Here is a 26,767-nt window from a genome sequence, read left to right as displayed (position 1 = left end):
ACTGAACATGTGCACAATTACAGACCCCCCTGGCCAGACAGGTAAGGAGCTGCCACTGGCTCGTAACATTAGGTAAGGGCAAGCCCCCAGTTGACGTAGATAACATGTGACCACAGCCACTTTAGAATTACAAGGCGGATGAGCCAGAAGAAAAACTAACATAGGGGTCACATATACTGTAGGGCCTAATTCAGAGTGAAATGCAAGTGGAAATGCAGATGGAACTCATGGCTATTTGCATACTGCGCATGTGCTATTGAAAGAAATCACAGGCTGAGCATTTCACACAGATGGAGTTTGCAAGTGCATATGGAGAGATCTGTCCATTGAGGCAGCACTCTTTCAGCAATATTAATGTGACAGGACAGCAACCATGTAAAGGCATGGAATCATCCATCGTATGGGAGTGTCAATGGTGTGTAAGCCAACGTCTTTGTTCATTAGTAGTAAGTAGACGCAGATAAGACACCTGTTACTGACTGATAATTTGGATTGGGTGGGTGCAAACCCTGATACGAATGATTAAGGCTACAGACATAAAAAAAACAGTGGGTGGGATGGACTTCCGCATGGATATTCAGTTGTTTTTCGCATTAGCATAAGCAAGTGAGCAGGCTGCTCTGGCCGTATGGAAAAGTAGCTGCAGACTTACAGTTGGCATGGGTGGAGAAGAGCTCATAAACTGGTCTGGTCAGCCATGACTTACCAGACCCAGCACTAACATTGCTGTCAATGGGAATCAGAGCTCTGCCCTGAGTGGCTCAGCTCCATGTCTGTCAGCCTATGCCAGGATGCACAGCTGGTCCTGATGATCTGACTGGCTCATTTCCTGTTATTCCCCTTTGCCTGCCTCTACCCTTCCCTGTCCCACTTTACACTGTTCTCCCAATCCAGCCCTACCAGAGGCTCTTACTCTGCTGTGGTGTCAGAGTAGTGCTGCACTGCCCTGTACAACAGTAGCTGTTCCAAGATGTAGACAGTGATGTCATAAGTAGGAGACAGTGGCGCTCTGCATAGTTCTTTCTCGCATAAAGCAACAGTGATGGGAACTGCTGTGAAGGGCAGAGCCACTCTCCAATGGTCTCTGCAATTGGAACCAGTGAGAGAGTAATGGTAGTGGGAGCATGGGGAGAACATATGCTAAGCACTTTCCCCCACCACTCTTAAGAGTCTGCGCAGTGATGTTGGGCATGATAGTTTGTTGAACAGAAACAGACTATAATTGCTCCCGCATAGCTTGCATGGAAATAAATGTGTACATTTGCCCCTATTGGGCAATCTCCTGCCCTTAGTTTGAGACTCGCCCTCATCATCAGGGCGCACTTGCAATAGATTATACTTGATACCTAAAGAAAAGAAACGCCTAGTAGTAATGATGCACCTAAAACAGGTACATTTACGCTTCCATCAAACTCTCCATTGCCTGCATTAGCATTGACATACCTTCTCTAAACTGTGCCTAAATAAGAACGCCCATTATAGCCCGATTGCGCTCAAAATGCATTCAGCTTTGCATCACCGCGACTTGTGTGCGCTTTGTTTCAGAACATGAAAAGTTGAAAAACACCCAAGAAGCGCTCCGCAAGATGGTTGCTAATGTAGCTATGTATATTATCCATGTCCGTGTCCTGTATTGTATTGTTCTGTAGTCACTGGTCACCTATTTGTTTATGTACTCGCTGCGGAACACTTATGGCACCATATAAATAAATGATAATTATAATAATGTGTATGTCCAAAACAACATTAAGCCTATTATGTGTATTATAATATTTCTTATTAGGAACCAGGGGTGTTTTATGTATGCAGTGTTGCCAAAACTACTTTATACATATTTGTTATCTAACATTAATATGTAGTAATTATTAAACTCATTTGACAAAATGATGCTGTTGGTTATGAATAAACAAAAGAGTTATCTTTAAGCATGCTTTTCACATTTACACAAGGTACATTATTTACATCATGCTGGAATGGCTCCCACCAAGTATAAGGGTTGTTTTTCTTGTTTAATTAAATTCCATTTATTTGTTTCTACATTATAAACAACATATAGCTCTGTGATAATCTCCAATAACTTAAGTTCTATAAAAATATTGGGAAAAACTGTAAACAAAATGTTTTCAATACAGATTTCTCAACAGTGTTACAACTCAAAACAATGTTTCTTTTCCTAAAAGGGAAATGGTTTGACAATAGTATAAAATCCGTAAAACTTCATAGTGAAAACTAGTGATTTCATCATTAACAATAAAAAAACCCGTAAGGAACAAATGCAAAAACAAAACAAATGCAAAAAACAGACACAAATGTGAGTAGTAAAGTCTATCATACAGAGGGTGCAACTGACTCCAGTGTAATAGCGGAGGACTGGCTGGGGGTAAGATACAGATGACGTAAGATGGATTGTGGGGACTAGGGCTTCCTTCGGTATAACCATCAGTAGAATAGATAGGTTAATCAGTAACACTATATTTAGCAACCAATCAGGAATTTGCTTTGATCTATCTACTGCTTGGTAGACAATAAATACAAGTATGTGATTGGTAAATGCAATGTTATACCCCTTTTACACCAAAATCCCGGGTCCGACCCAGCTTTACAATGAAAACAATAAATACAAGTGTTTTGTGGTAGACAATAAATACAAGTGTGTGATTGTTAAATGCATCAAAATCCCGGGTCCGACCCAGCTTTAGACCCCGTTTACGACGCAAATCAAAACGGGTTGTTCTGAGGTTGGCCCCATTTACACTAAACCCTGTAATCCCTGCTTTTCTCAATAGATGTCATTAAAAATTTACTTTTCTAAGGGCTGACAAAGATGAGGTCACAAAAGGCAACAAAAGTGAGGGTTGGGGACTGCTCACAGCATTGCAGCAATGATGGCAGACTGCAGTTCTGGATGTGGCAGGCTGTGTATCAGCTTGCGTTGGCAGCTGCTGGTCAGGCTGTGTCTGCCTGCTGTTGTGGCTGTTGGTCAGGCTGGTCATGCTGCTGTGATGCAGGAGGTTAGGCAGGCAAGCAATGGATGCATGTGCTGTCTCTCTCTACAGGGCACTGACAAATGACATCTTTCAGAGCTAGCCGGGTTAAATAATCCGGCTAGCACCCGTTTAAACTGCCGCATGACCCGGGACCAACCCGTTTTCTGACCTGCTCTCAGCCCAAGTAAGATTGCCGGGTAAATCGTCCCGGGTTATTTTTTTGTGAGCTGTTATTCGGTTGGTGTAAAAGGGGTATTAGTAAATAACCATCTAACTTGTATCTGCTTGCTGGATCTCAGTAACCCTTGCTGTACATTTAGTCACAAAGAGGTACAATCTGCTGTAACCCTGGGTGTACACACACCAGCTGTTCATAAATCTGCTCTATTATATAACTAGTGCTGTGTATTGCTCGTAAATTCAAACAGCTATTTTTTTTTTACAACAATTGCAAATGTAATCCTGCAATTTATCTGTGCAGAATCTATGGTGGTGCACATAATGGTGATGCATTTGTTTCCATTACCTCCAGTGAATGGACTGAGCTTCTAATTTAACTCTGTTTAAAAGGCTGATGTCCTTATAACACATAAGAAACATTAAGGCTTAAAGATATGTTTAACTTAGTACAATATGTAATGAAAGTGCAGTTGTCAGGAAATTAAAAAAAGAGTCCTTATTTTATTGGTTTTATATTTTGCTACCTAGATTTTTATATATTTTTAAATTAGTATAATTGTACTGAACAACATGTAGGCATTTTTTAATCACAGTATTATATAACTTGTTTTGCTTCATTGCATCCTTCATACGATATTATGTCCTCTGCATACTCTCCTTGGGGTATGGAATCCAATGTTTAGGTTTGAATAACCATGAAACCATGATGTAGTAGAAGTAGTTGATGAGTGACGTCCATTTTTGCATCTCTGTAAAAATATAACAGAAACACTTTACCAAAATGTGCTTAGCGTGCCACATGCGGTCAATTGGCATTCTCCAGTATAGAAAAACTAGAATATTTGACCAGTCATTCACCAGGCTATTGTGGCTACTGTTGCAGGGTCTCCTGTCTCCACAGAGGCACAGTGTGGGCAGAATGGGTGGAGCAGGTGCTCAGGCTGCCAGCAACGGGTGGCGGAACCAGAATGGGGACAATTGCATTTTCTTTTTTTTAGTTCAGGCACGGGTAATGACCACGAGAAAAAAAGTGGCTGCACAATATTAGAACAGGGAGTGCAGCTCTTCCTGTGCACAGGCTTTGCCCCCTAAGTAATCTCTGCTCCTCCCCCTCCACAAGCGCACTGCTCTCTTCCTTACAATTCCTCCCATCCTCCCCTGCTGTCTTCATACTAATGGAGCACTCAGCACACTCACTGTTCATAGCAGGCTGGCCGCTTAATACAGTAGTAAGCTGCTTTGGCAGTATTTTTTGTTAATTATTATTATTATCAAGGGCCACTAGGTTTTTCTATTATTAAAGGATTAATTTTTTTATTTTTTCATATTGCAGCAGGAGGATTTCTCCTGTGTGTGTGTGTGTATAGTACAGCACACAATCTCTAGCTTTTTATATCACTACTGCAGCACCCCTCTGCCCCGAGTGTGTATGTGTCTATAACGGGATGCAGTTACATTACTGGCGGCCGAGATCCCGAAAAGAGAAGCCCGACCCGGGTCTAAAGATAGGTGTCAAATCCCGACAAGAGAAGACCGACCTAGGACTAAAAATAGGCGACAACATCCCGACCACTATCTTTAGCCCCACGCCGAAATCCCGACAGCCGGCATCCCGCACGAAGGTAAGGGGGACAGGTTAGTGTTAGACGCAGCGGGGGGTGCGGGGCGGGGAGGTTAGGTTTAGGCATCCCCTGGGGAGACTTAGGGCCAGGCACCCCCCAGAATTGTTAGGGTTAGGCTGCGGGGAGGGGGGGGGGGTTAGACACCACCGAGGGGGCGTGGGGTTAGGCACCCCATTGGAAGGGTTGGGTATAAGGTTCAGGGAGGGGCGGTTAGGTTTAGGCACCCCCAGGGAGACTTAGGGTTAGGCACCACCAAGGGAGGGTTAGGGGGGGTACAGGGGAGGGTTAAGTTACTTACAAGCCCCAGTCGGGATTATAGCTGATCGGGCTTTCGGCGTCTGTATGAGAAGTGCCGGCTATTCAGCCATCAGCATTTCATACCGATTCCTCTATGAACACCCTCATTTTCCCTCTGCAATAATTTAAGCCCCATAGAGCCAGCAAATCTTATCACCATCCATAACCCTAATGGCAGTAAGATTTGGCAGCTTTCATCAGTGAAGGCTTCCCCCGAACCTACTCTACACACTTATATGTCCTCCATGGGCTTTTCGGACACCCTTACTTGGCTACCATTTTCATTTTATCAGTGCGGTTTCATGGGCCCATGACTACCATTGCATTTTCTCAGTGGACCCAGTTGCCCTTCATGGTTTAATTCCCTTCAGCCTACTCTCCCATGCTGGTCATGGCCCTTCCCAATCATTGGCAGAACCTATAGTTGTTGATATAGGTGGCAGTGATGTCATTCCACATCATGAATAACTTAACCAGGTTTTGGTTTATTAAGCTAGCAGTACACATGATGCAGTGTAACACGGGGTTAATACAGATATACAACAGGTATACCAGATCCAGCCAGGAACATGTGGAGTTACCACAGGTGGTGTATAGTGCGGTGGCAGTGGAGTATATACTGTGGTCAACGGTGGTGACACAGTGGTAAAAGTAGACTCCCTCCTGTAATATACAATTCATGTACTTTGCCTGGTTGTAGGGGTATATTTACTAAAGTGCAGGTTTTTAGAAGTGGAGATGTTGCCCATAGCAACCAATTAGATTCTAGCAATTACTATTCTAGAAGGTGCTAGATAAATGTTAAGTAGAATCTGATTGGTTGCTAAGGGCAACATCTCCATTTCTAAAAACCCGCACTTTAGTAAATATACCCCGTAGTATGTTATAGTAGGCTCCTAAGTAGCAACTCATATGCAACCTGTGCTGCAATGCAATCCGGTATCTGGGCTGGCTGCCATCTTGTTTCCGCTTCCCTTTGTTACCTAGTCTTTTCATTGTTTTGAGACTCTGCACAGGCGCAGCCTTTTTTTTTTATCCTTAAGTCTTGCGCATACATTTCCTGCTGAGCTTGTTCTCCCCGTATGACTTGCACACAAGCGGCTGAGGTGGCTGATGGGAGAAAAGGGAGGCGGAGCAAGCAGGGTGGAGTGCCTGAGAGACAGGGAAGTATACCACTCCCCTGTCCGTAACATAACAACAAACAGATTACGCCGTTCAGACACGACAAAACTGTAAATGCAAAAAAGTATAGTGATGCGATTCTTAAATGAAGCAGGGGCGCCACAGGAGAAACAATAACTTTCTCCACAGGACCAAATTCCTCCCATCTATCTCTCTCCTGTCTTCCTATATTCCACAAGTCTCTCCCTCCCATCTCCCACTATTCCTCCCGTATCACCCTATTCCTCCCATCTCCCCTTTTTACTCCCAACTTTCTCTTCCATCTCCCCCTATTCATCCCATCTCTCTTTTCCATCTCCCCTTATTCCACCCTCTGTCTCTACTGTCTCCCCTTATTCATTCCATCTCCCTCTTCTGTCTCCCCCTATTCATTCCATCTCCCTCTCCCACCTCCCCCTATTCATTCCATCTCCCTCTCCCACCTCCCCCTATTCATTCCATCTCCCTCTCCCACCTCCCCCTATTCATTCCATCTCCCCCTATTCATTCCATCTCCCTCTCCCACCTCCCCCTATTTATCCCATCTCCCGTGTCCCCATATTCATTCCATCTATTGCTCCCATCACTCTCTCCCATCTCCCCCTATTCATCCTGTCTCTCTGTCCCATCTGCCCCTATTCTTCCCATCTCTCTCTCTCTCTCTCTTGTCCCCCCAATTCCATCCATCTCTCTCCCGCCTCCCCCTATTCCTTCCATCTCTCTCTCCCGTCTCATCCTATTGACCCCATCTCTCTCGTCTCCCACTATTCCTCCCATCTCTATTCTCTCCCTCTAAATCTTAGCTACTTATTGACAATTTGCAGACACAGAAACAGACAAATCTCAGGTGCACAACTCCAAATTATTAATGATATATATATTATAAATGCAATAAAATTTTGCAATCAATAGAGGTTTTTAGCATAATCATGGCTTATATACAGCTGTAGCTGCTCTTAACTATCTCTTTACACTGCACTTTTCTTACTATGCTGGTGCCCTGGGGCAGCTTGGCTGGGGCATTTTTTGGGGGGTCCTGCGCTCTGGATTTGAACCTTGGTATGTTAGGGACCTACCCGAAAGAGGTTACCTGGATATTGGTGGGTAGGCCCATAAGCTTGGCCATGATTATGCTAAAAACCTCTATTGATTGTAAAATTTTATTGCAAAAATTTTATTGCATTTATAATATATATATCATTAATAATTTGGAGTTGTGCACCTGAGATTTGTCTGTTTCTGTGTCTGCAATTAGTCTCATCAGGTAGCACCTCCCTTAATATATAGAGTCAGGTTGTGCAGCCCAGAAATCTTTCCCTTATTGACAATTTGCAACGTGTTTTCTTTATGAAATGTCATCTATATCTTTTCAGAAATATTTCTGCAATAGCAAAAAACTTTAAACAAATACCCTTATAATTTTTCAATCGTTGCCACAATATATACACAAACATCTTAAGAGTGCAGCAAACATGAAAACATATATTCCTGCTTTGTTGCAACTGGGTGATTCAGCCAATCAAAGACATTAAGGAAATGAGCTAGTATCGACAACTTCACTATGGGGATATCTGCAAAGCAGGCTAAAAAAGATACATTTGGGTGGACAGGCAACCTATACTCTCCTGCTGTTCACGCAGGGCCAGCGCAATGTGGTAAGTAGGGTGGTGGGCTGGAGAGGCGCTTTCAACACTTATGATGCAGAGAGGAGATGCTGGGAAGCTATCACATCTCCTCCCCTTCCCCGTCCCCTCTGCTTCCGGGCCACCACCCCCCTCTGACCCTAAGCACCTTGAGTCATATTCTCCTTAATTTAGCACGTTTCATAATACTGTCATACCTGGGACTTGAACGTACAACTACACATTTTGCAGTCAGACACCAATGGAGCCATTTGCTCCTACATTAGAAATGTATGAATTCTATATGAAGCTGCTTGTAATTGTCAGTATAAACCATTGCAGCTGAGCAGTTCTATGTAGTGTCTGGCTGCAGGGGATTGGATCTGTGGCTGAACAGTTAATATTGTAAAATATTGTAATAAATAAAATATTTTTAAAAATATATACTTTAAAAAGCTTATTTATATTTTCAATCTACTAAACAAGTAGCTGTAACTTTGTTTGCGCCATCAGAGTACCAAAATTCAACACAGAGGTCTTTTCGGTATAATTATTTTACATACTGAGTGCTGTTGACAAAAACTTATCCTTGTCTGTTAACTCGGAGCTGTTGTTACTGAGATTTCAGCCTCCTGTCCATTATCCAGTTGCGTGTTATTTGTATAGGCCGAGGATTCCACTTTATTTAATGTTTTCTGAAATGAGTAGATGTATGTAAGTACAGTGGGTAAATTGTAAAGTGAAATGTTTTAAATAAAAAATACATAGTCAACCTTTATTACAGCAATGTACTATGGAGCAACATGTATATTAGAATCTAGCAAGGATAGTGTACTGTATAATAAATGAGCTAAAGCATCTAGAATTGAATAGTACTGATGAATTGTGTCAGTGATGAGGGATATATATATATATATATATATATATATACACACACACAGTCAGGTGCATAAATATTGGGACATTAACAGAATTTTCATATTTTGGCCTCTATTCACCACCACAATGGCTTTGAAATGAAACAAACAAGATGTGCTTTAACTGCAGACTTTCAGATTTAATTTGAGGGTAATTACATCCAAATCAGGTGAACGGTGTAGGAATTACAACGGTTTCTATATGTGCCTCCCACTTTTTAAGGGGCCAAAAGTAATGGGACTATCAGCTCAAAAGCTATTTCATGGACAGGTGTGGGCTATTCCCTTCTAATTTCATTATCAATTAAGCAGGTAGAAGGTCTGGAGTTGATTCTAGGTGTGACATTTGCATTTGGAATCAGTTGCTGTCGACTCTCAATATGAGATCCAAAGAGCTGTCACTATCAGTGAAGCAAGCCATCATTAGGCTGAAAAATCAAAACAAACCCATCAGAGAGATAGTAAAAACATTAGGTGTGGCCAAATCAACTGTTTGGAACATTCTTAAAAAGAAAGAACGCATTGGAGAGCTCAGCAACACCAAAAGACCCGGAAGACCACAGAAAACAACTGTGGTGGATGACAGAAGAATTATTTCCCTGGTGAAGAAAAACCCCTTCACAACAGTTGGCCAAATCAAGAACACTCTCCAGGAGGTAGGTGTTTGTGTGTCAAAGTCAACAATCAAGAGAAGACTTCACAAGAGTGAATATAGAGGGTTCACCACAAGATGTAAACTATTGGTGAGCCACAAAAACAGGAAGACCAGATTAGAGTTTGCCAAACAACATCTAAAAAAGCCATTACAGTTCTGGAACAACATCCTATGGACAGATGTGACAAAGATCAACTTGTACCAGAGTGATGGGAAGAGAAGAGTATGGAGAAGGAAAGGAACTGCTCATGATCCAAAACATACCACCTCATCAGATAAGCATGGTGGTGGTAGTGTCATGGCGTGGGCATGTATGGCTGCCAATGGAACTGGTTCCCTTGTATTATTTGATGATGTGACTGCTGACAAAAGCAGCAGAATGAATTCTGAAGTGTTTCGGCCAATATTATATGCTCATATTCAGTCAAATGCTTCAGAACTCATTGGACGGCGCTTCACAGTGCAGATGGACAATGACCCGAAGCATACTGCAAAAGCAACCAGAGAGTTTTTTAAGGGTAAAAAGTGGAATGTTATGCAATGGCCAAGTCAATCCCCTGAAATGAATCCGATTGAGCATGCATTTCACTTGATGAAGACAAAACTGAAGGGAAAATGCCCCAAGAACAAGCAGGAACTGAAGACATCTGCCATAGAGGTCTGGCAGAGCATAACCAGGGATGAAACCCAGCGTCTGGTGATGTCTATGCATTCCAGACTTCAGGCTGTAATTGCCTGCAAAGGATTTGCAACCAAGTATTAAAAAGTGAAAGTTAGATTTAGGATTGTTTAGTTTGTCCCATTACTTTTGGCCCCTTAAAAAGTGGGAGGCACATATAGAAACCGTTGTAATTCCTACACCGTTCACCTGATTTGGATGTAATTACCCTCAAATTAAATCTGAAAGTCTGCAGTTAAAGCACGTTTGTTTCATTTCAAAGCCATTGTGGTGGTGAATAGAGGACAAAATATGAAAATTCTGTCAATGTCCCAATATTTATGCACCTGACTGTATATAATATATATAGCGGGTAAAAAAAGTATTGAAGACATCAACGTTTTTCTCAGTAAATATATTTGTAATGTGGCTATTGTAATGACATTTTCACCAAATGTCAGCAACAACCCATGAATCCACAGATGCAAAGAAATCAAACCATAGATGTCCATAAATTAAGTTATGTGTAATGATGTGAAATGACACAGGGCAAAAGTATTGAACACGCTTACTGAAATTTATTTAATACTTTGTACAAAAGCCTTTGGCCCTGATTCAGAGCCGTTCGTTAACAGCAGTACGCTCGTTGCATTCCGATGTTGACTAACCGCGCATGCGTCTGTGTTACAGTGCGCATGTGCGTACGGCAGATTGCAAGGTTTTTTTGTGTCGTTCGTCAAATAGCGTACAGGAAGTGACATGTCAAATGTGATTGACAGAACAGGGCGTTTTTGGGTGTTGACGGGGGAGGAGATGGAAAAACGCAGGCGTGGCGAGGCGTTTTTGGGGCGTACATACATTAACAAATGCGAACGCCAAATGTGTTCGTACCAACTCATACGTCACTGGCTGATCCTCTTTCCCTTCAAAATGCTCGCACAGCTTAGGGTCTGGATAACTCGACCACATTGGCGATGGCCTTCTCCTCCGTCCCGGCACTCCACGATGTAGCATCGATTAATCACGGCTTGTCAGAAAATCAATTAGTGTTGGATTGAAAACCGGCTTGGTATGTGTTTGGAAAGCAGTTTTTTTGGATAGCATAAAACCGAACGCAGGTGGAAATCATAGCTGCTAATGTCTGGATTACACAATCAATTAGCGTACATTTGTGGGGGTTGATTTTGGCCTCAATTTGTGGTTTTTGGACTATTGTAACAATAATGTCATCATGTTTAGGTTTTTGGGCTCATTTTGTTTTTGCAAGGTGAATTTGCATCCTTAGGTAATGTTTTAAACGTTCCTTAAAGAGCCCTTTTTTTCCAATGTAAAATGTTTTTTTGGAACGTTGTTGCCTTGTGGGCCCGGATTAAATGTAACCCATTTTGTCAATAATGTCAGAATGCAAAGTCGTACATTTGATGTAAATTTATTGGTATCCAAAAAAAAAATAATGCACATATTTTACACAAACATTTTTGGCAGTGTTCATTCCACAATATTTATTAATTGTGCAAACAATACATTTTTGGTAAAAAGTAAATAAAAAAATTAAAAACAATTCACAAGAAAGGCCAAGGCTCCCCTCTGGAGCAGACTCATCCGCCTGTGTCTCTGTTTGAAAAATGAGAAAAGACTCACATTAGAATCTACATATTGGCACAATAACATTTCAGAGTTGGTGACATCACAATATTTACCTGGGACAACATGAGGAGCCGCAAAGTCTGGCATGTCCGTATCCATGTTGGACACGCCAAACACCTCCACAGGCTGCACACACCCCTGTGCCAGCTCTTCTAAATCATTCAACTCCAATGACACAGGGGTGGGACCCCCACCTGTCCCCCTTGCATGCCTAGCTAGCTCTGTCCTCCAGTTTTTGCTTCAGGCGATATTTGAAGTCGGCCCATCTGTGGGTGAAATTGGAACCATTATCCTTTTGTTTAAAATGGGTTTTGGTTTTAGGGGGGGGGGCAAGTGTTTACTTACCGCCGTTTGACATCCCGGGCTAGACGGACATAATCACCCACCCTATTGACATCAACGGCTACCTCTTCCCACATTCTCCACTTCTGGCTTGCACTCATATTCCTGTCTGCCTGTGGCAGGATGTCCACACACTTCTGAATCAAAACCTCCATCTCCTTTCTTGTGAATTGTGGCTGCTTTTCTTTTTGGCAGCTTTGCCCGGAATACTGGGCCCAGCAGCCTCTTCCATGTCATCCTCCTCACCTATTTGTGTAAATTTGGAGAATTGTCAACTTCACAACTTGCACAATATTATGTTTCTAATTAATCATTGAGTCCAAATGCCTGAAATACTTACCGCCAGACTGTTGTCCATTGTTTCCCTGGTCTGTAGCCATGTCTGAGCTCCAAACAAGAAATCCACCAGAATGTTTGGTTTGGCTCGTGACGTATTTATACATGCGTCCTTATTTTTCGGCCGCATCATTGATTGTGCTTTCCTATGATCCCTCCTTAATTTGTGCGGGAAACTAAACACTATTTATGGCTTGGGGCGTCTCGAGTCGAGGTGGCGTTTTTTGATTGTTGGAGGTTACGTTGGTTGGAGTTGATTGTTGGCGGGTTTTGGAGTTGTCGTTGGTGGAAGTAGTTATTTTTGATATATTTGCTTTTTTATTTCCGTTCGCATTTTTTCTTTTGGAATTTTTTTTGGCGTTTCTTGTTTTGGTAAGTTTTTGGAAGTCTAACTTTGGTTTAATTTGTTTCTCCTTCTGTTTCTGAATTTTCTAACGTTTTTTTGGCGTCATTTCATCTCTCTTATCCTTTTGTTTAAAATGGGTTTTGGTTTTAGGGGGGGGGGCAAGTGTTTACTTACCGCCGTTTGACATCCCGGGCTAGACGGACATAATCACCCACCCTATTGACATCAACGGCTACCTCTTCCCACATTCTCCACTTCTGGCTTGCACTCATATTCCTGTCTGCCTGTGGCAGGATGTCCACACACTTCTGAATCAAAACCTCCATCTCCTTTCTTGTGAATTGTGGCTGCTTTTCTTTTTGGCAGCTTTGCCCGGAATACTGGGCCCAGCAGCCTCTTCCATGTCATCCTCCTCACCTATTTGTGTAAATTTGGAGAATTGTCAACTTCACAACTTGCACAATATTATGTTTCTAATTAATCATTGAGTCCAAATGCCTGAAATACTTACCGCCAGACTGTTGTCCATTGTTTCCCTGGTCTGTAGCCATGTCTGAGCTCCAAACAAGAAATCCACCAGAATGTTTGGTTTGGCTCGTGACGTATTTATACATGCGTCCTTATTTTTCGGCCGCATCATTGATTGTGCTTTCCTATGATCCCTCCTTAATTTGTGCGGGAAACTAAACACTATTTATGGCTTGGGGCGTCTCGAGTCGAGGTGGCGTTTTTTGATTGTTGGAGGTTACGTTGGTTGGAGTTGATTGTTGGCGGGTTTTGGAGTTGTCGTTGGTGGAAGTAGTTTATTTTTGATATATTTGCTTTTTTATTTCCGTTCGCATTTTTTCTTTTGGAATTTTTTTTGGCGTTTCTTGTTTTGGTAAGTTTTTGGAAGTCTAACTTTGGTTTAATTTGTTTCTCCTTCTGTTTCTGAATTTTCTAACGTTTTTTTGGCGTCATTTCATCTCTCTTAGGTTTTTTTTTGGCTCTGCCCCAAAGACCTTTTGATCCGGAATCTTATATATTATCTCTTGGTAAGTTCATTTGTTTAATTGTTTGGTAAATGTTCATGTTTGTCTTTACGCAACTTTGGGTGGCCTTACACTTGTAACCTTTGTTTTTCAAATTCCGAAATGTTTTAAATAATTTTTTTTTTGTAGCTGTTTTTTTTTACTTGTATTTGCAAACTAATTAGCGCATTTTTATTAGTTTCTATTGTGACTTGTATTTGCGAACTAATTAGCGCATTTTTATTAGTTTCTATTGTCACTTGTATTTGCGAACTAATTAGCGCATTTTTATTAGTTTCTATTGTCACTTGTATTTGCGAACTAATTAGCGCATTTTTATTAGTTTCTATTGTCACTTGTATTTGCGAACTAATTAGCACATTTTTATTAGTTTCTATTGTCACTTGTATTTGCGAACTAATTAGCGCATTTTTATTAGTTTCTATTGTCACTTGTATTTGCGAACTAATTAGCGCTTTTTGAAATGCTTATTCATCCCGTAAAATTGTTTGTGTTTTCTCTTTAGCATTTGTTGCTTACATTTGGCCACAATTTGACGTAGTGTGCGCAATGTCGTTTTGCTCTTTGCCCAAATGTGTGTTTCTCCCCTTTTATGTTTTGTCTTGCACAAAATTTGGAAACAGAAATGGCCAGCAGAAAATGATGTATATTTATGTTGTGATTATTTCCAGTTTGCACGTATCATGACAATACCCCGGCATGTAAGCATCAATGGATGGTATCATCAAGCTAAGTTATTTTATTTTTTTTGGGGGGGGTTAAAAAGCCTGACATTCAAATCTTGCCTTTTCAGGTTGATCTGGGTCGGATTGTTCTGGCCATGCTCCCGGAAGCCGACCAACCTCAATCTCGTCCCAGGCGTAGGCATCGTAGGCGTGCAAGGCCCCAGATATTTCGAACATGTGTCACCCTTTTTGGAATGCCCGATGATGAGGTTTTAAGACGCTACCGTCTTCCTCCCAAAATCATCATAGACACTCTCTCATTAATAGAGAGTGATCTTGAGTGGCAAATTGACAGTCCTACAGCAATACCACCACTTACGCAAATTATGGCGGTGTTAAATTTCTGTGCCTCAGGATCGTTTCAAACAACGGTGGGAATAGTGGCGGGCATCTCACAATCCTCCTTTTCCCGGATCCTGAGGGCAGTGATGGAGGCACTTTTCAAGCACCTCCATCATTTTATTCAAATGCCTTTGGATATGGGTGCCCTTAGTGTGGCCAAGGCCAATTTTTACCAAATAGCTGGCTTCCCACACATCATAGGGGTTGTGGATTGTACTCACATACCACTTCAGCCTCCAGCACGGCTGGAGGCAATATTTAGAAACCGGAAACACTATCACTCCCTGAATGTAATGGTGGTATGTGATGCCTCCCTCCAGATCCTGTCCCTGAATGCAAAATTACCAGGAAGTGCACATGACTCCTTCGTCATCCGGCAATCAGGGATATGGCACAAATTAACCAACCTACAAGCTAGTGATGCGTGGCTTCTGGGTAAGTGGAGACCTTTAGTACATAACAATGTTAAGCTTCATACAGAGTGATCCTGATGTTGTCTATTCTTTTTCACTGGAGACAGTGGCTACCCTTGCACACCCTGGCTGCTCACTCATTTGGCTCCCACACCAGGGCCACAAAGTGAGTTTAATGGCGCACTTACAGCCACCAGGCAAGTGGTGGAGCGCTGTATCGGCCTTTTAAAAGGCCGATTCAGATGCCTCCACCGCTCTGGTGGCGAGCTCATGTATTTGCCGGATATGGTTTCGAAAATTGTGGTCCTGTGTGGGATATTTCACAACATCGCCATAAGGAGTGGTGTCCCAATGCAGCCAGAGGATGCCTTACCTGAGGATGGCCCCCCCGAGGTTGGTCGGAGGTCAGTATGTGGGGGGGCCATACGCGATGATGTGGTGGCCAGATATTTTAGGTAATTATTGTCAAAACAACAGTGTTTATACCCAATGTGGTACGGTTTGTTTGAGAACATCTAATTAATTTTTATTATTTTCTCCATCTTCTGTATTTTTCCATAATCTTTGGCACAACGATGACTACTTCCTGCTACCCTTAAAAAACCTGTATGTGGAAATTTTGGGGATATATTATGGAACCCATATTGCAACGGCATATTTGTGGAATAATGTTGGCATGGTCCTTCGTCAACCAGTTCTTGATTTGTTGTGTTTTTTTATGTTTTGTTGGTATGTGTTGTATTTGTGATTATCACTGTGTGTTTTGTTTGTGAGTGACCACTTTGATTTTTGAGTTATGTTGTGAATAAATGTCTTGAGAGAGAAATTGTGTACCTTTTTTTGAACGTTACAAGCAAGTGTAACCAGGTTCACACACGTTACATTTGCCTAAGGGGTAATCCAGTAATGACGCAAGTTGAGCTAAAATGTAATATGTTTTCAGGGTCCAAACCAACACCCAAAGGAATCCTGTACAATCAGTTGGCTTCGTAATATCGGCCTAAGCAGCTTGCACCCCAACTAGGAACCTGTAAAATGTAGTAATATCTAATTGTGACTACACCAAAAAAGGGAAATGAGATTGTTACTGTTAGGTGTTTCTTGTGCCTGTTTTACATAAAAATACAACACACAATCTTAGTGACAAAAATTGCAAATCCTTGCAGGAAGAGTCTACTTATGTCAGGGTAAACAATCTCTGATTTTGAAATAACGAATGAGACAGAACGTAACTTTGAAAATATTTAATTTATTTAAATATAGGCAAAAAAAAACAAAACTAGTCCCTAAGGAGGACCGACATATGGTCAAGGACCACCAGCAGACCGATTATATTGTCCCGCATACGGGCCACACAGGCGGCTAATTCAGCCCTACGCCTCTGTTCCTCTGTGGGTGAGAAAAGTGTGGGGATTAATACAGCAATAATGAAACCACATTAAAAAACAAGCAAATACAAACAAACAAACAATACCAATATTTTGAAACAAAGCATAATTACACCATTAAAACCCATCCCCCCAAAATGGTGTAGCCCAAAAATACAAGGCCAATAAACAAATTCCGACAGGTGTGATATGTGTATGTTGAAATCAGCAGTAACAGGTAAAGGCACTCTGCAAAATCACCAAAAGTCTACCCAAAAACTCAAAAAAAGGGAACGACACATGATTACATACAAACAGTTTGTGGCGAAAAAGAAACAAAAACACAAACATACCGTTAGAAAAAACGGCAGCTCCAGAAGGCCCTCCCTCGTCCTCCTCGGAGGTGCCTCCATTCCCCAACGATCTGGGCGGGGTAATTTCAGAATCCGGGGAGGGGGTAATTCGAAGAGGGGTGGTTGGAGGAGAGGGGGAATTGGGACGGAGGGGAAGGAGCCCCGAAATTTCAGCCAAAGGGTCTTGGAAGGCTGGGGAGGAGTGGGAAATAGGGGAATTTGGGGTTGTGGAGGGTTGGCTGGGGGTTGGGGAGAGTGGGCGTGAGCGCCGTCTGGGATGATGATGACGGCGTAGTCTTCGCTGTGCCCCTAAAAGATGTGAAACAAATTGTGGTTAGTTTCAACCCAAAACCGAGAAAAACACTCTTTTCTGATCAAAAAAAAAACAAAACATGGCCATGCAGATATGAGTACAATGAGTAAATAGGACAGACATGGAAAACATGGCCATGCAGATATGAGTACAATGAATAAATAGGACAGACATGGAAAACATGGCCATGCAGATATCAGTACAATGAATAAATAGGACAGACATGGAAAACATGGCCATGCAGATATCAGTACAATGAATAAATATGACAGACATGGAAGACATGGCCATGCAGATATGAGTACAATGAATAAATAGGACAGACATGGAAAACATGGCCAGGCAGATATGAGTACAATGAATAAATAGGACAGACATGGAAAACATGGCCATGCAGATATGAGTACAATGAATAAATAGGACAGACATGGAAAACATGGCCATGCAGATATCAGTACAATGAATAAATAGGACAGACATGGAAAACATGGCCAGGCAGATATGAGTACAATGAATAAATAGGACAGACATGGAAAACATGGCCAGGCAGATATGAGTACAATGAATAAATAGGACAGACATGGAAAACATGGCCAGGCAGATATGAGTACAATGAATAAATATGACATACATGGAAAACATGGCCATGCAGACATGAGTACAATGAATAAATAGGACAGACATGGAAAACATGGCCAGGCAGATATGAGTACAATGAATAAATATGACATACATGAAAAACATGGCCATGCAGATATGAGTACAATGAATAAATAGGACAGACATGAAAACATGCACACGCAGTTAGGGCCACAAAGACAAACATGAAAACCACAGTCCCTAAAACTTACTTTCTGCGATCTGCATGCGAAAGCATGCCAGCAAGCGGGGCGTCTGCCGTTGCAGGTCCGACCACCTGCGCTCCAGCTGCCCGATATGGCGGCGTGAGCCGAAGGAGCGCAGACGGCCCCGTACCTCCGCATATGCGGAACGCTTTTCGCGGTTGGTGATGGGTGGAGGCTGGCTGGTGATCCGCCTATCCATCACCTCTGTTAGCACCAGCAGCTCGCGCCTGGTGAATGCGGAGGCTCTCATGATGGCAATGGTGTATTTGTTAAAAATCATTTTTAATAAAGTGGGCAAAAAAAATTTGATTGGCTAATGTATTTGGGTAATTAACAGGACCAATTCTATTGGTTAGTGTATGAGTCATGTGTTCGACAGGGCCAGAAATCTCTTGAGAGTTATGATAGGCTTGATGCAGTGACATGCGTAAGCAAATTTAAATAAAGAAATGAACCCCGGGAAATATGCGGGTAGAAAAACAAATAGAACAATTGTTTTAATTGGGGCTAACATGTATTTTGACAAATAAAAGTGAATGTTTAAGCCGTACGTATTCTGCGGGTAAACACAAACACGGACAAGAATAAAGTTTATTGCATTGTGTTAAAAAAAACAAAAAAAAACAATTAAGCTAATTGATATATTGATTGGCATGATACGATTGAGGGAGGTAGGCAGAATAAACGAGCAGTTAATCGAAATCTGACAGTCCCACTTCCGGGTAGTACTTGTGCGTGCGTTCCCTTCAAGCCACTTCGGGGATGTACGCTCGCTATTTGGCACGCTCGTTAGATAGAGGAGGGGTCGTTTGAGTTTGGGGAGGCTGCGTTCGAAAATACGAGCGAGTGCTTGAATTTACATATTTTTTTTACGTACGCCGAACGTACGAACGGCCACTTGCGTCCGGGTCTGAATGAGGGCCTTTGTTGGGAATGACAGCTTCAAAAACAATTGCTGTGAATTTCCTTCCCATGGCCTCATTAAGACGTACTGAAAGTTTGGAGACATTCCGATAAGTAGATTTTACTGTACATTGCTTGGAACAGGCGAACTTCAATTATAGACACCCTGTACATTCAGAACTAATAGCGTTCAATTATATACAGAACACACTGTATTTCATTGTTGTCCTTATTTTTACACATGCGTTAAGGAGACCTATCCATTACCAATAAGATGGTTGCATTAAATTATTCTAATGAACAGAATCTGTAATAAATGAAATTTGTTATAATGTATTCTAACTACACAGATTTTTGCATCTCTCATTAACCTTTTTCATTATTTCATGAGGATGTTTTAGTAGTTAAGACTGTAACTAGGGGTGGATGAGTGGTGCTTCCGCACAGGGTATTGCAGTACCTGCATTTAGTATGCTAGGTGCCTGGAATGTCAGCCTGCAGCCTAGAATGTCACAGACTGGAGAGTCCTTGGGTGCTGAGTGTCCCCTGGGACGGCATAGGGTGAATCTTACCCTGGTACAGCCCTCTTTATAGGTCTTTCCCTATTGTGCAGACAGCCCGTGCCCTCCACTAATGAAGCTCGATAAGGGTCAATTATAGGTTGGACTTTATCTCAGACTGACCTGTGTTGACCATGCTTATCTGAATATTGATACTAGGGAATAGGTTTAATATCTAACCATTTTACTTCATTTGTGAAGCATACATTAATACAAGTATTACAATCAAAGCTCAGAAAATTTAAGCTGATCCATGTAGTTGTACAAAACATAATACAAGAAGCTATTTATTTATATGTGCAAACTAATTTCATAATAAAGTGAAAATTAGAGAATAGAATTCACTCACACTTTCATTACTTTTCGCGTGCTTAAATTTTTTTTCCTTGTAATAATTTCTTTTTGGAAGCACATGTAGTAACATTAAGTCACATACGACAGTTGCCTGTATGTATCAAAGGAGAAAAAGTCACACAATTAAGAAGGAAACTCTGACTCTCAACAATAGATACACATTTATGTCCTGTATGTTCTAATAGCAGGCTGCTTGTAACTAACCTTTTCTAAAGCGCTGAAAAAAAGTTTACATTTGTGGTCAATTAGTTTATTTTAGCTGCAATACCACATTTCGCCACACAGGGTCTCTGGGATATAGTATATGAAGTTTCTCTAGCCTTGAATCATGGATACAGACCTATCCTGATTCATGAAGAAAAACTATAACCTTAAATAACTTTGCAATATATAGATTTTGCGATAAATAGTTTATTTTTATGTACATGTTAGTACCACAAACAGTGGGTACAAAATTTTGACACAATCTTATTGAAATAGCAGGTTTTTGGGATGTACAACCTGAAATTAAATTAAGGGGGAGATGTTCTATGCTTTGAAAAGAGTTAGAGTGGAGAGAGATAAAGTACCAATCAACCAGTTCCTACATGTCACTTTACAGGCTGTGATTGAAAAATAACAGTTAGGAGCACATTGGTTGGTACTTTATCTCTCTCCACTCTATCTCTCCAAGGCTTGATACATGTACCCTTAATCATGTCAAACCTTTTTTCACCTTTAAACACTTACCTGGCCCGGCCACATGGGATGAGACTGCAGCCAGCCAGGCTTTAACTGACATGGTCGAATCTCATGTAACAGTGCCATCCCGCTGTGTCCCCTGCCTGTTATGGAGGAAATGTGTTCTGAACATGTGCTGAATGGTTCTCCTCCTCCTACTCCAGACCCCTGGGAGTGATGCAGTGGTCTGTGATCACCGACATCCAGGGCCGCCATCAGGGGGGGACTGCCGGGACTGGAGTCCCGGGCCCGGACCCTGGCAGTACGGGAGGGGGCCCATGCACAGTCCACATTACCCCCCCTTCCCCTTCCCATGGGCAGGCCCAATTCCCTTCTTCAGCCTGTGAATGCAATGGGGGCAGAGCCAATGCGGCAAGCCACGTCCCCATACACACGCGAATTGCGGCATTGTGGAAGGGGTGGGGGCCTAATGAAGCGAGGTGCCCACCCTCATTAGCAACCTCCTGTTGAATCAAAATGTAAGTAATAATAAGTATATATGCATGTGTTAGTGTGTATACAGTATATATGTATGTAGGTGTTAATGTATATGTGTGTGTTATATATAATATATACATGTTTGCTAAATACTGTATATATTATATATGTGTGCGTGTATATATGTATATATATATATATATATATATATATATAGATAGAGAGTTAACCCCCGCCCCCCCCCCTGAAGATCTTGTGTTTGCCCCTGCCCTTGTTCAATACGAGTTTTTTTTTCCTTGGGAGTCGGTGCGCGTGACTTCATGACACGGTGCTAGAAGGAAGAGGTCAGAAGACCCGCAGCGTGTGAGGAGCAGCGCCAGCCAGACCTAGAGGAGAAGTAGCCAGAAGGAAGGCTTATTCTTCAAGGCAATAAGGTAAGTCATGACTCATGAAACTTTTGCGGGGGAAGGGGGGCCCTGCCTATTTTGTCAGTCCCGGGCCCCACAATTTCTAATGGCAGCCCTGCCGACACCACTCCCAAAGTCGTGCCCCGGAACAGCACTTGGTGGGAGTACTAATTACTTGCTCTAGGGGCCTGAGTCTGATGCCACCCCTCCTTCCTCTTACCTGTCAGCAGCCCAGCACACGCTGCTGTGTGCTGGGCTGCAGTGGGACAAGGGAGACCTCTGGCGCTGAACAGCAGCAGTCTCCTCTTCTCTGCCTGTGGGGGGGAAGCAATCACACTGATCGTGACCCCGAACCCCCTGGATACACAGAGTTGTAAATTGGTTATTTTTTCCTATGGGAACATGGCCACGCCTCCCGAGATTAGGTCACGCTACCCAATAGTAATAGGGTCGGCCCTGAGTACCATACAAATGTCATCAACAAAGTTACCTGTCTGTTATTACCCAGTCTTGTTTTATTACTGTTCTCTCAATTGTAAAGCACAATGGAATATGGTGACGCTCTATGAATAAATGTTAATAAATAATTGTGATAAAGATAAGCTGTTCCTGTAGAATTTCCTTGCAGTTTTCTTGATCCCATCCTACTGGGATAGTCAAGGCTCATAAGGATCCTTCAAAAGTACAAGATATAACTATTGAACGGTAACAGAGAGGTACAAGGGAATCTGAAAGACTCTACATGTACTGTGAAATAGTGTGAAGACTCATCAACAAGTGGAACAAATGTGGTACAACATGAACGGTGCCAAGATCAGGACATTCCACCAAAGTCAATGATAGAATGAAGAGAAAGCTTATCAGAGAGGCTGCTAAGAGGCCCATGGCAACAATAAAGGAGCTGAAGTTACTGGTTATCCGCAGTCAGGGGTATTGAGAGCCGGGCCAGGGTGAAGGGGTTGTGGCCTAATCGCGGGAGGCATGGCCACGCCCCCTTAGGATAAAAAAAATATCACTTTTGCAGCTGTGCGCTGGGGAGGGGCGCGATGTGAGCCCCTCAGCCAGGTGCAAATCCGGGAGGGGCGCGATCAGTATGAAAAACTACCAGGGTAACAGCTGTTATGGGACCTGTCAGCTGAGGAGCTACATTTGAGCCCTATATTAATATACATTAATTTCTGCCTAATTAAGTATGCATAACCAATGAAGAAATCAAGAAGTTTAATGAAAGGACATACATACACTTTTCTCGATAAATAAAAAATAATGGTTATAATTAAAAACAGCTTAATCATATGAACTTACCACACCAAAAATACCAATTCCTGAACCTATTGTTGTCATTGTTGGAATTATGTCAAATTTTCCTCCCTGTAAAATAAACATTGTGAATGGTTTATTATGTATATTACCAAGTATAGTCTGATAACTGTGCCAATTCCTAAATTTATAGTTAATAATATAAAATCAGACATTTATTTGTTTATTTGATTATACCAGTGATGTTGTTACCTTGTATACTTCATAATAAATATAATCAAAGTGGAGTTAGTTTAGTAGTCAAAACACAAAAAAAACCTACATTTTTATATTAAATGAGAACCAAATTCTCTTTTTAGTCCACATTCTCAGCCTTGATCAGCAATCACAGCTTTAGAGTTCTAAACACTTTTCTTGAAAAAAAATCGTGAAAGGTAAAAGGCCCTAAAGCAGTGATTCCCAAACTGTGTTCCATGGCACCCTGGGGTGCCTTGGGACACTTGCAGGGGTGCCTCAGGTTGGTGGTCCAGCACCAAATCAAATTATTTACTGTATGGTCAATGTAATGTAAATATGTGGACAAACACAAGCTCAAACCTGTCCAGTATCACATAACTGACCGGGATCAGTATGTAATACCGCCGGCCGCATGGCTTACCATTGATCGGTATGCCGGGCATCGGACTCCCGGCGTAGGTCTAATGACAGGCGTCGGGATTTCGACGCCTGTCATTCATACCTTGCCGGGATTTGACAGTCTGGAAGCTGGCGGTCGGCATTGCGACCGTCGGTTTCCTGACTGCATCCCAACTGACCCGATGACAGGTAAGCACAATTTACTTAAATTTACTACTTCACTAAATTTTTTCTGAATTTCTCAATAACAAATGTTTAGCTTAGGGATGCCATGAAAACAATGCTGTTACTCTACGGCACAGGTTCTCAAACTAGGTCCTCAGGACCCCAAACAGTGCATGTTTTCCAGGTCTCCTCACAGAATCACAAGTGAATAATTAGCTGCACCTGTGGATCTCTTAAAATGTGCCAGTGAGTAATGAATACACCTGTGCACCTGCTGGGTGACATGGAAAATGAGATCTGTGTGGGGTCCTGAGGACCGAGTTTGAGAACCACTGCTCTAGGGCGTCATGATTCAAAAAAGTTTGGGAACCTCTGCCCTAAGGGGACTATACTTTCTATTCTTCTGTATACAATATCTATAATCCCAGGATATATATACGAGCTTCTAAAGTTTTACATGCACAAATATATTTTATCACTTGTTCACATCAAGCTCCAAAAATGACAGACTAATATGGATTTCAACACACCCACTCACCTAGAGTTGGATTAAGGTCACAGGATGCAAAGTTTCTCCGCTGCCCCCCCTCTCTGGGGCCCACCCAGCATTGATTACAGCTGCAGTGTAAAAGTGCACCACAAGCTGTATTATTATTATTATCGTTTATTTATATGGCGCCACAAGTGTTCCACAGAGCCTTACAAGGTACATAACCAAAAAGTGACTTACAGTAAAATACAATACAATGAAGGACAAGGACATGGATAATATACATTGATACATAGGTGGCCATCACACCAACATAAGCAACAAAGCATAGGCACCAAGTGTTAGGTGTCCTAGTGGTGAGTAAGAAGAAGATGAACATAAAGTAAGGAGAAGGCCCTGCTCGCAAGAGCTTACATTCTGAAGGGGAGGGGCAGACAGATGGGCATGATACAGATGTGGAAGACAGGTAGGAGGGAATATGTAGTAGCAAGTTAAGATGAGAGCTGGAAAGCATTGATGAAGTGGTGGGTCTTGAGAGCCTGTTTGAAGGATTGTAGAGAGGTGGAGAGTCTGATGGGGAGAGGGAGAGAGTTCCAGAGGTGGGGAGCAGCACGGCCAAAGTCTTGGAGGTGGGAGTGGGAGGAAGTAATCAGTTGGCATGAGAGGCGGTGTGCATTTGTTGAACGAAGAGGATGGACAGGAAAGTGAAGGGAGATGAGGTCAGAGATGTAAATGGGAGAGGAGTGTGTGAGGGCTTTGTAAGCGAGTGTGAGAACCTTGAATTGGGTTCTGAAGGGAAAGGGGAGCCAGTGGAGGGCTTGTAGGAGAGGGGAGGCAGATGGAGAGCATTTGGAGAGGAAGATAAGCTGTGCAGCAGCATTAAGGATAGACTGGAGAGGAGAGAGATGGGATTTGGGGAGGCCAGATAGGAGAAGGTTACAGTAATCTAATCTTGAGATGACCAGTGAGTGTATTAAGGTCTTGGTAGCATCCTGGGTGAGAAAGGGTCTGATCCTGGAAATATTTTTAAGATGGAAATTACAGGACTGTGAGAGGTTCTGGATATGCAGTTTAAAGGAGAGGGAGGAGTCCAGGATAACTCCAAGACAGCGCACTATGGGCTAGAGGAGATAGTTGTGCCATCAATTGATAAAGAAATAGTGGGTGAGGTTATGTGGGAGGGTGGGAAGATGATCATCTCAGTCTTAGACATATTAAGTTTAAGAAATCGCTGCGACATCCAGGAAGATATAGCAGAAAGACAGTTGGAGATACGAGTGAGGAGAGAAGGAGAGATGTCAGGGGAGGAAAGGTAGATCTGAGTGTCGTCAGCATAGAGATGATAATGGAGATCAAAAGAGCTGATGAGTTCACCTAGAGAGGATGTATAGAGGGAGAAAAGGAGTGGTCCAAGAACAGAACCTTGGGGAACACCTACTGTGAGAGGATGTGGGGGGGAAGATAGGCCATGAGAGGAGACAGAGAAGGATCGATCGGAGAGGTAGGAGGATAGCCAGGAGAGGGCAGTGTCACGTAGACCAAGGGAGTGAAGGATTTGCAGCAGGAGAGGGTGGTCCACAGTGTCAAAAGCAGCAGAAAGGTCAAGAAGAATGAGTAGAGAGTAGTGACCGTTGGATTTGGCAGCAAGGAGGTCATTGTGAGGGCAGTTTCTGTGGAGTGGAGAGAACGGAAGCCAGACTGAAAAGGGTCAAGGAGGGAGTGGGAGGAAAGAAAGCTGGAAAGGCGGTTGTAAACAATACACAAAAGGGAGGAGAGAGATGGGTCGGTAGTTGGCGAGAGTGTTAGGATCAAGAGTAGGTTTTTTAAGAATGGGGGAGACAAGGGCATGTTTGAATGCAGAAGGGACAGTGCCAGATGAGAGGGAGAGATTGAGGAGGTGGGCAAGATGGGAACAGGCACAGGGAGAGAGGTAGCGGAGGAGATGTGAAGGGATAGGGTCAAGGGGGGAAGGACTGGATAAGGGCCATGACTTCCTCTCCAGATACAGGGGAGAAGGATGTTAGTGTATGTAAAATGGAAGGGGAGGGATGACCCAGGAAAGGAGGAGGTGTAGTGATGGGAGACTGGTGGGATATGATATCCTGACGTATGGAGTCAATTTTAGATGTGAAGTAGGAAGCAAAGTCAAGGGCAGAGAGCAAGGAGGGAAGGTGAGGAGGGGGTGGGCAGAGGAGGGAGTTCAGGCTGGTGAAGAGACGCTGCGGATTTGAGGACTGGGAGGAGATGAGGTGCTTGAAGTATGACTGTTTAGAGAGGGAAAGGGCAGCACTGTAGGATGAGAGCATAAATTTGAAATGGAGAAAATCTGCCTTAGACCGTGACCTTCTCCACTGTCGCTCGGCGGTTCAGGAACACTTTTGCAGATATCTGGGGCATTTGGAATGCCAGGGTTGAAGTGTGCATCTGCGAGGGTGAGTAGTGATCGCCGGAGCAACAGAGTCCAGAGCAGAAGTAAGGGAGGTATTGTATAGGGAAGCAGCTTGTTCAGGGCAGGAGAGAGAGAGCAAAGGAGAGAGAAGCGAGTCAAGTAGGTAAGAAAAGGATACGGCGTTGATAGCCTCAATGTTATGCCTAGTGATAGTGGCCTTGGGAGGTAGAGGGGGGGAAGGGGAGAGTAATAAGTTAAAAGAGAGAAGGTGATGGTCAGAGAGGGG

General features: G+C 42.7%; 1 protein-coding gene across 2 annotated transcripts in view; it reads right to left on the bottom strand.

The window, feature by feature from the left end:
• Positions 1–2,025: 2,025 nt before the first annotated feature.
• The window catches only part of P2RX1 (purinergic receptor P2X 1), a 141,442-nt gene continuing 116,700 nt past the window's right edge, over positions 2,026–26,767 (bottom strand). For both annotated transcript variants that reach the window (XM_088447037.1, XM_088447038.1), the window contains 4 exons: positions 22,847–22,912; positions 19,972–20,067; positions 8,433–8,564; positions 2,026–3,916 (listed from right to left, as the gene is read on the bottom strand). In XM_088447037.1, coding sequence (XP_088303163.1) covers positions 8,466–8,564; positions 19,972–20,067; positions 22,847–22,912 — 261 coding nt within the window. In that variant the 3' untranslated portion in view covers positions 2,026–3,916; positions 8,433–8,465. The remainder of the gene's footprint in view (positions 3,917–8,432; positions 8,565–19,971; positions 20,068–22,846; positions 22,913–26,767) is intronic.

Source organism: Taudactylus pleione, unplaced genomic scaffold, assembly GCF_031769625.1.
Source record: "Taudactylus pleione unplaced genomic scaffold, aTauple2 ptg000411l, whole genome shotgun sequence".
Classification (NCBI taxonomy): Eukaryota; Metazoa; Chordata; class Amphibia; order Anura; family Myobatrachidae; genus Taudactylus; species Taudactylus pleione.
The sequence above is the reverse complement of the archived record's forward strand: the minus strand, read 5'-3'. Positions and strand labels throughout refer to the sequence as shown.